Here is a 9622-nt window from a genome sequence, read left to right as displayed (position 1 = left end):
CCCTGCGATGTGGCCAAAAAAAAAAAAAAAATCAGGTCAATGACCTTCAGAAGTAAACAGTAAGGGAGATACTAGGGCCCCACTGCTATGCAGCACAATAATGATACATGTAAATTAATACCAGATTAAATTTGTTCTGTTTCATTTTATTATATCACTAATTTCTATTCACTGAAGTCTGAGCAAACGTGTACAGAAGTCAGTGTTGCTAATTTGGTGATACACATTATTTTTAAAAATCAAAAAGAATATTACTCTCAATACTTATCTTCCTGTGCCAAACTGAAGGGGATAAAACACCTACTAGAAGCTGAAAAGAAGAGAGGCAAAACATGTTGTCTACTTGAGTTTATTCTGTTCTTTAAAAAAAAAAAAAAAAAAAAGAGGTTAGGGATGGAGGGGGAAATAACCCATAAACACTGTGAACAGGAACCAAGACTCCAAGACTTGGGCGTACTCCCCCTACCCTCAACCTCAGTTCTCCAAGAGACTCCCACCCACCCAATTTTTTTTAAAACAAGACACCCAAATCAGCAGCAAAGGTACCTGGGATAGTCACTGAGATTTTGAACACTGGGAATGGGAGGGAGAAAAGTCCAAAAAAATAGGAGTTGGGGAAAAAAAGGGAAAGAATGAGGGAGAGGCTAGGCTCTGGAGGACGGAATTGGGCCATGAGAGGTGAAAGTAAGCCAGTACGGGGGTACCCCTCCTGACTGCTGCTGCCCACATTCCCCAGGACCCCAGAGAGCCCCATGGTTTGTTCTGCTGTCCATCCTCTATTCCCCAAAGGCCTCACAGGCCCAGCTCCAAGTCCTCTAGCTCCTCCTCCAACGCCCTCCTCCTCGCTAGCTTCTCCAGCTGCTCTTTGCTGGGCTGGCTGATTTCCCCAGCCTGGATCCGCTGCTGCAGCTCTTCCACCTGCCGAAGCTTCTTCTTTAGGTTCTTTATCTTCTTGGCCTTCTCAGCGGTGGTAGCTGAGTCAGGCTGGTCGGAGGCAGCTGCAGGCGCTGCCCGGGAGGCCTGTGGGGCACTGGGGACCTGGGCTGTCTCTCCCAGGGACACCTTCTCGAGAGTCCGGCTCAAGGCCTCCGCCTCCCCTTTCTCTTGCTGCTGCCGCCTCTTCTCCTTCCGCTTCAGGTTGCGTTTGGCTGTCTTGGAGAGGCCTGGTTCACCACCTTCCGGCCTGGATGGGGTGACCGGAGCAGTGGCCTCCGGGCTCAGGCCGGGAGGCAGTTCTGGTTTACTCTTGAAAAACTTCACATACTTGTTCTCATACCTGCGGGGAACAGTGTCAAAGAATCACTGACCTTTCGAGCCCTTTTCCTAACCTTGTCATTTATTTCACCCTTTTCACTTTCCTGCTTCCTTCCTCTGCCTCTGGCCCCTCCCCAACTTTCCTCTGCTCTGCAGGTTGTAGGATCCCTAGGTCCTAAAGCTCTGGATCTCTGAATGCTATTTACAGGTTCTGCTGAACAGAGGCCATAGCAACAGGACTTGTCAGTCACTTGGTTACTCATCCCTCACTCATCCCTGAATCCCAGCCCCCTCCTTCCCTTTCCTAGGATCCTGGGATCAGGAAATTCTTCCCTGATCTCATAGGCACACATGTTCTTTCTTGCTGTAGGGACCCCATTAAATACTCCCTCCTCACGCCTAACCACGCACACTGGGACCTCCTCCTGGGGCACATAGCCTTCTTTCACCCTCCGCTGCTTTCGCCAGGTCCCGTCAGGTCGCTGTGTTGAAGCGATGTACTTGCCTGAAATGGGAGAATTAAATTAGAGAGTTACTCTTTCTAATTTTCAAAGAGCCCCCAAGGTGAAAGAATGCATGAATGCACACAGCATCCCCCAGCACCTTCCACTAAATGCATCCATTAAGGCATTCTTTTCTCATATCAACCTTCAATCCCACTCTCATTATTTACTGAGTGCCTATAAACTGTATAATACACCATCCCTGCCCTCAGGGAGTTTCTACTTTTATAATCTAGTTGGCAAGACAGGGCAGGCATAGAGGAAGTTTAAAAAAAACAAAACAGCATGAGGACATCAAAGGACAGTACATGAATAAGAGGCTAAAAAGGGCAAAAACAAGAATCATAGGAAGGAGAAATGACCCAGGATGTAGAAAAGGGGAAGTTTTATTAAGGTGGATGGTGAGAAATAGGTCAACTTTCAGGAATCCATACTGTAGATATAAAAGCACCAGTACACAGGCTATATGTAAAGATGTTTGCATTATAATAATGTTGTTGCATTATTTAAATTGGCAAAAAGCTGAAAGCAACTTGAATGACCATCAATAGATGAGTGACTAAATAGACGTGGGTCATCCACATGATGGAACACCGTGCCGTTATGAAAAAGAATGTTAGATACAGATGTACTGACCTTGAATGGTATTCATGATACACTAAGTGAAAAAGCAAGTTGCAGAATAATGTGTAAAGATCCTTAAACTTTTTTCAGAATCCCCCATATGCTCTTATTTTGTAATATTATGCATTTCACTGTGCAATCTTTTTTTAAAAAATCACATCCGTTAATCTCATCAGAAAACCCTTTACTGAAAAGCTGTCACGCTTCCAGTGGCAGTTACAAGTTTTCCAAAATTCTAATTTCCACTTGAAGGCTTGAATCTTATCCCTGGCAACAAACACTGAGAGTTGTTTTCCTTGAAATGACAGGCTCACTTCTTTCATTTTTCAGGAAAATGCCTATCAGGTACTCAGGTCTGAATTACTATAGTTTGTCAGTGGTTCCTTCAAGGAAAAATAGAGTTCCATGAAAAGGAAGCTTGTTTAGCTTACAACTCCGACAACTGCGCCAGTGCTTTTCCTTGAGACACCACTTCAGTGTGCAGCAGTGTTTCATGCTTACTTCCCATTTAATTCACAGAGAACTCTAAAAAGATGTTTAATTTTCAGTTATAAGATGAGTAAGTTCTGGAGGTATAAGGTACAGCATGGTGACTATCGTCAGCAAAACTGAACTGTATACTTGAAAGTTGCTATGAGAGTAGAGTTTCAGTGTTCTCACCATAAATCAATGAAAAGGTAATTATGTGAGGTAAAGGATGTGTTAACTAACCTTATTGTGGTAAACCTTTCGCAATATATATGTGTATCAAATCATCACCTTGTACACCTATAACATTGTACACAATGTTAAATGTCAGTCATATCTCAATAAACCTGGAAAAATAGATAAAAAGATGTGTATTAAAGAGCCAGGGTTTAATAAAATTAATAATTTTTTATTGCATCATCAAGGATACTCTTAAGTGAAACTGGCATTATTTACTGCAAGCATGTGGCAGTGAAGAACACAATGACCAGTACGGTTTGGTGCCACCACCTTGATTAATGCTAAGAGGCCAGCAGTTTTACCCACCATTGCTTTTGTACCCTCAGTGCAAATGTCAACCCAGTAAAAGGGCAAATAACATCTCAGTATATTATCAAAATAGTTATGCTTGCAGACCTCCTGATAGGGTCTTAGGGAATCCCCAAGGGTCCTGGACAACATTTTGAGAACTGCTGGTGTAGAGGGTGCTCCCATTCTTTTTGGGGCAAGGAGCAGCACTTAGAGGTCCAGACAGTTTGTGTATAGGGGCAAAGAGAAAGGTGTGGAAGGACACATACCAAGATACCAAGACTTTAATGCTGGTTACCTTAAGAGGGATAACCTGGAAGAAGAGGTGGTAGAAACCATTAAGCTTTAATAACATATTCCTAAAAAAAACACATATATATATTTATATCTTGTGTTAGTCTTGTTTTTCTTTTTTTTAGTGTAACTTTTTTTAGTATAACTTGTTAAAAAAAAAAGGAAAAAGAAGAAAATAAAAAAGGTTAACAAAATTAAAAGTCCAGTCCAGAGCCTCCCACGGGGATTATACATTGTTACATGAATTGGGTTTTTGTTCAAAAGGCAAATATCATTAATAAATTAAAACTAAAACAAAAAGTGTTAAAGAAAATGGGTAAGATTTGACAGGTAGAGGGGATGGGAGAAAGAACAAACATGCACCAAGGAAGGCTTGGATTTGGGGATGGCCTGAGTATGTAAAGAACAGAAAACAGAGGAGCCCAGGAGAACCAGACAGCTCATGATGGGGAATAACATGAAGCTAGGTTGAAAATTAAAAATGGGGCCAGACCTTAGAAAGCCTTAAAAACAAGGTCAAGGAATTTGGAATTTATCTGGTGAATAAAAGAGGGCCACTGAGTCAAAAAAAAAAAAAAAAAAAAAAGGGGGCCACTGAGAATATTGTTTGCTGAGCTGCAACAGTTTAGAGACAAGAGTAAAAATTCAAAAATGAAAAAACAGGGACTTCCCTGGTGGCCCAGTGGTTAACAATCCACCTGCCAATGCAGGGGACACGGGTTTGAGCCCTGGTCCAGGAAGATCCCACATGCCGTGGAGCAGCTAAGCCCGTGCGCCACAACTACTGAAGCCCGTCCACCTAGGGCCCGTACTCTGCAACAAGAGAAGCCACCGCAATGCGAAGCCCGTGCACTGCAATGAAGAGTAGCTCCCGCTCACCGCAACTAGAGAAAGCCCGCGCCCAGCAACAAAGACCCAATGCAGCCAAAAAGAAATAAAATAAGTAAATTTAAAAAATAATCATCTTTCAAAAAAACGACTGCAATAATCCTGGCATGAGAGACAGAACTAACTGAGAATGGAAAGGAAGAGAATGATGCCAGCCACGTCACCAAAGGATCAACCTCACTTGGTAATTCACTGACTGGGGGAAGCGTAAAGAGGTTAAAGCCAAAGGCACTTCAACACACTTCGTTTTAGCAATGCCAATCTTGAAAATTTAGCATAAGGAAATAATTCCAACAGGAAAAAACGAAAACAGAAAAAAGAAGAAAGGGACAGTAATCATGTGAAAACTATGGCGTTATTTATAAATAGCTAAAAATTAAAAACAAACTTCACATCCAGTTATGCAGGAGTGGTTTATAATATAGCCGTTAAAAATGACCAAAAAATTTTAATCATTAATATAATATAACAGAATATAAAACATAAAGTTAGGTCTTCCCTGGTGGTGCAGTGGTTGAGAGTCCGCCTGCCGATGCAGGGGACACGGATTCGTGCCCGGTCCGGGAGGATCCCACATGCCGCGGAGCGGCTGGGCCCGTGAGCCATGGCCGCTGGGCCTGCGCGTCCGGAGCCTGTGCTCCGCAAAGGGAGGGGCCACAACGGTGAGAGGCCCGCGTACAACAAAAAAAACAAAAACAAAAACATAAAGTTATATACGCTATGATTTATTATTAAATGTTATGCATATTCATAAGTTTAGAAAAGAAGGTGCAATACGAAAAGTTATGTTGGTGATTGGCTTATAAATAACTTTTCCTTTTAAAAATTCCAATTAATGTTGTTGCTATATTGTAGGTTTTTAAAAATCTCATTTTGGGTTTCAAATCCAAGCGGCTTTGGAGACACAAAGGAGAGTGAAATTACTTTTGACCAGGTAAAGTAAAATTTTATGGAGGACAAAGCATCTTTGTGATCTTTGGAAGATGAGCAGGATTTAGACAGGTGGACATCGGAGTGTGGTTATGAGGAAAGATGAGAAAGGGAAGTATTTCAGGCTTATAGGACAACATAAACAAAGGGACAAATCAGACTACTTAAAATTCTTCCTGGATTCCTGTTGCCCTTAGGGTATTTACATGGAAGATGGAACCACACACAAAGGCCTTCTTGACCCAGCTCTGGCTAGTCTCCAGCCTCTTCACACCCAGTCATTCACACTCTGCTCCAGCCACTGAAATAGTCACAAATCTCACCTGACTGTGTCTTTATTCTCTATGCCTTTTTGCTTTTAAAACAATCTTCCTTTGGCTTGGAATAGACTTTTCTTGATTCTTATCTTAGTTAACGCCTATTGGTCTTTAAAGGTCCAGTTCACGTATAAACTCCTCAGTGAAGTCCTTCCCGACCTCACCAACCCAAACCAGTTTAGAAGTTGCCCTTTGTGCACCCACAGCACCTGGTGTGGCCTTTTATCATGATCTAATGTTTAAAATAATTGTTTGCCTGCTTAAGAGCAGAAACTTTGCCTTTGATCTTTGAAGCAAAGGGCCTGGTCCATGAAAGACTGTAATTAATTCAAATTAATGAATAAATAAAGTTAAGCATCATATTAGGGAATAGCAAGAATCCAGTATATTTTGGCAAAAAGCATATGTAATGGAAAAAGAGACTAGAGGTAAATTAGTCAGAATATGAAAGGTATCCAACCTCCTCTTGAGTTTGGACTCAAGCTTCAGAAGGTGGGAGAACACTGAAGGCCATTAAGAGAGTGCATATGATCTGCACAAAGCATTGCTTTAAGAAGATTAACCTGAAAAATGTGTAACATAAACTAAAGGTAGAAAAAAATGAAAGCAATAGCTGCAATGTGAGAAGACTTGATTTAAATGGTCTCTATAAGTGTTGAAAAGAAAATGAAAGAGAAATTCATTATGAAGAATAAGTAGTCAGGATGTGAAGACTGCCAAGATTTGAATGAGAGAGAGGAAATCATTGTGCTACGGTGGATTTAATCTGGTGCTTTTCACGTTTTCTCTTATTTTTCACAACATCCCTGTGGGCATGTAGTGCGTATAGTGATAACATTATTCACCCATGGATTTTAAATGTTTATTGAGTACTTGCTGCTGTGGCGGGCAATGTAACAGGAGCTAGGGATACAACAATGAATGAATAAAGCAAGCAAGGGTCTTGCCTTCTTGGAGCATGCATTCTAATTAAAAAGAAAGGTAGACCAAAAAAAAAAAAAGAAAGAAAGAAAGGCAGGGCTTCCTTGGTGGCGCAGTGGTTAAGAATCTGCCTGCCAATGCAGGGGACATGGGTTCGAGCCCTGGTCCAGGAAGATCCCACATGCCGCAGAGCAACTAAGCCCGTGCGCCACAACTACTGAGCCTGCGCTCTAGAGCCTGCGAGCCACAACTATGGAGCCTGCGAGCCACAACTACTGAGGCCCACGTGAAACAACTACTGAAGCCTGTGTGCCTAGAGCCTGTGCTCTGTAACAAGAGAAGCCACTGCAATGAGAAGCCTACGGACCACAACGAAGAGTAACCCCCACTCGCCGCAACTAGAGAAAGCCCATGCGCAGCAAGGAAGACCCAACGCAGCCAAAAATAAATAAATTTATTTTAAAAAAAAAAAAAAGAGTCCATAGGAGAAAACCTTGTGAAAGTAACTAATTCAATTCTAGACAGGCAGTGTTTTTACATGGAATTAAGGAGAAAGGGACAATGCTAGAAACATACATTTAAGTACACTGCAGAGATTATAGTTGAAGCCTTAAGACTAGTAAAGATGGCAAAGGCGTGGATGGACCTAGATCCTCTCATACAGAGTGAAGTAAGTCACAAAGAGAAAAACAAGTACCATATATTAACGCATATATGTGGAATCTAGAAAAACGGTATAGATGATCTCATCTGTAAAGCAGAAATAGAGACAGAGACGGAGAGAACAAATGTATGGAAAACAAGGGAGAAAGGGCAGGGTGGGTGGGATGAACTGGGAGATTGGGACTGACATATATACAATACTATGTATAAAATAGATGACTAATGAGAACCTACTGTATAGCACAGGGAACTCTACTCGGTGCTCTGTGGTGACCTAAATGGGAAGGAAATCCAAAAAAGAGGGGATATATGTATACATATGGCTGATTAACTTAGCTGTACAGCAGAAACTGACACAGCAGTGTAAAGCAACTACACTCCAATAAAAAAATTTAATAAATAAAACACAGCAAAAAAAAAAAGAAAAAGATGTAGTGTGAGAAAAGATAGGGCAGACGCTTCTTGAATGGCCATCCTAATGGAAGCCCTCAGAGATACAAATAGCCCATTATCACAAAGGAATACCTATTTTATGTTATCTGGTTTCAGTCTCTGGCCTTGATGGTATCCAAAGGTACAGTCAAAAAGAAGGGAGAGGTTTGCTGATTCCTAACCCTAGAAATAAAAACCATGGGCAGAATACCATGATTTTCAGTAGCATCTTTGAGAGAACCAGAAACTAGAGGTTAGAGACTGCTACTATAAGAACTTTGTAAGCTTTGTTATTTCCCCACATCTGCTATTTTGTAATCCTCAATCTATTTCCTTAAACTGAAAAGGGCTTTGTTTTCAGGGGTGGCAGGAAGACAGTGAAGAGACAACACAGCAAGGCTTGAAAGAACTCCAAGGGGTTAGGTGGAAGTGACTCTTAAAGGTGTGCTGAATCCCTGGGGCCTGTTTCAAAGTTAAGAAAGGAGATCTGGGTCACAGATCTGAGCCTGAGGATGACCTGAGGGCCAACAATTATAAGACTTAGATGTGGTTTCTTTTTTTTCTTTTTTTTTATTAGTCATCCAGACATGGTTTCTAACATAGAGAAAATATTAAAAAGAAGATCCAATCTGGAGGAATGACCCTGGAAAAACAGTCATGATTATTTTCCTCAAAGAAGAAAAGGTGTCAGCAACACTAGGAAATAATCCTTAGAAAAAAAGGACCAGGACAGTACTACTCCATGGAGACCAAAAGAGTTTGGAGTAACAGCAGGTGATTAACAGTATTAAATATTACAGAGAGATTAAGGAAAAGCAGAACTGAGTAGGAAAAGGTTATTGATTTTGGAAATTTGGAAATCCCTAATTATATTCAAGAATACAGCCTCAGACAAGTAGAGTGGTCAGAAGCCAGACTATAATTAAGTGCAATGAATGTTTATTGAAAGCCTCCTATGAGAAAAATACTATATGAAGTGCTACAGGGATTATCAAGATCAGTAAAATGGCCCCTACTTTCAAGAAATTTACAGTTTAAGTAAGGAAAAAGGTGGGCGAGTCAGGCAAACAAAGAATAAGACAAAAGTATAAATGTCTTAGGTATCCCTAAGAGACACGGACACATAACTAATAGAAGATTTCAAGAGAATAAATAACCACACCCCATTTGATGGGGGAAGGTGACAGGAAATTAGGAAAATCTCAGGGACTTGACCTCAAAAAGTAGGAAGCAGTAGTAATAATCACAACAGTAAATCAGTGGCTGATATTTTTGCAGGCAGAGAAAGGAAGGGAAAGGGCATTCCAAGAAGAATAACAGCAAAATGATGGCAGTGTAAAACTCACAGTATGTTAAGAACAGTTAGGAAAGAATGTTTATTAATGAGTGGGTGCTTTACACCCGGAACTTTACACACACTACCTGACTGAATCTAGACAATAGGTAGATTATTATGATCTACAGCTGAGGAAATAGCCTTCAAGAGGTTGAAGATATGTCCAAGATCACAAAGGCAGCATGTAGCTGCAGTCTGAACTCAGTCCTGACGCCAAAGCTTACATACCAGAACATTCCTATTCAACCTGTTTTATACTATACTGCCCAGTTTCACTAGAGGGCTTAGGCAGAGATATAGTATGTGATGATACTGTACTGAAAAGTGGTTTGTGCTCATATTAGAGAGGAGTATCTTAAATGTAAAAGTGAATGGTCCATATGTAAATTTGAGAGTCAATTCCAAAAATATAACAGCAGCTACCCTTTATTGAGTGCTTGCTTCATGACAAGGATAGTACTCAG

At 41.1% G+C, this 9622-nt stretch overlaps 1 protein-coding gene across 1 annotated transcript in view; it reads right to left on the bottom strand.

The window, feature by feature from the left end:
- Nucleotides 1–333: 333 nt before the first annotated feature.
- The window catches only part of PYM1 (PYM1 exon junction complex associated factor), a 16333-nt gene continuing 7044 nt past the window's right edge, over nucleotides 334–9622 (bottom strand). The window contains exons 2-3 of the mRNA XM_024736367.1: nucleotides 1666–1759; nucleotides 334–1276 (exon numbers count right to left, since the gene is read on the bottom strand). Coding sequence (XP_024592135.1) covers nucleotides 793–1276; nucleotides 1666–1759 — 578 coding nt within the window. The 3' untranslated portion in view covers nucleotides 334–792. The remainder of the gene's footprint in view (nucleotides 1277–1665; nucleotides 1760–9622) is intronic.

The sequence above is a fragment of the Neophocaena asiaeorientalis genome, unplaced genomic scaffold (genome assembly GCF_003031525.2).
Source record: "Neophocaena asiaeorientalis asiaeorientalis breed wild unplaced genomic scaffold, Neophocaena_asiaeorientalis_V1.1 scaffold134, whole genome shotgun sequence".
Lineage (NCBI taxonomy): Eukaryota > Metazoa > Chordata > Mammalia > Artiodactyla > Phocoenidae > Neophocaena > Neophocaena asiaeorientalis.
Note: the sequence above shows the minus strand (reverse complement) of the source record. Positions and strands in the feature narration are given on the sequence as shown.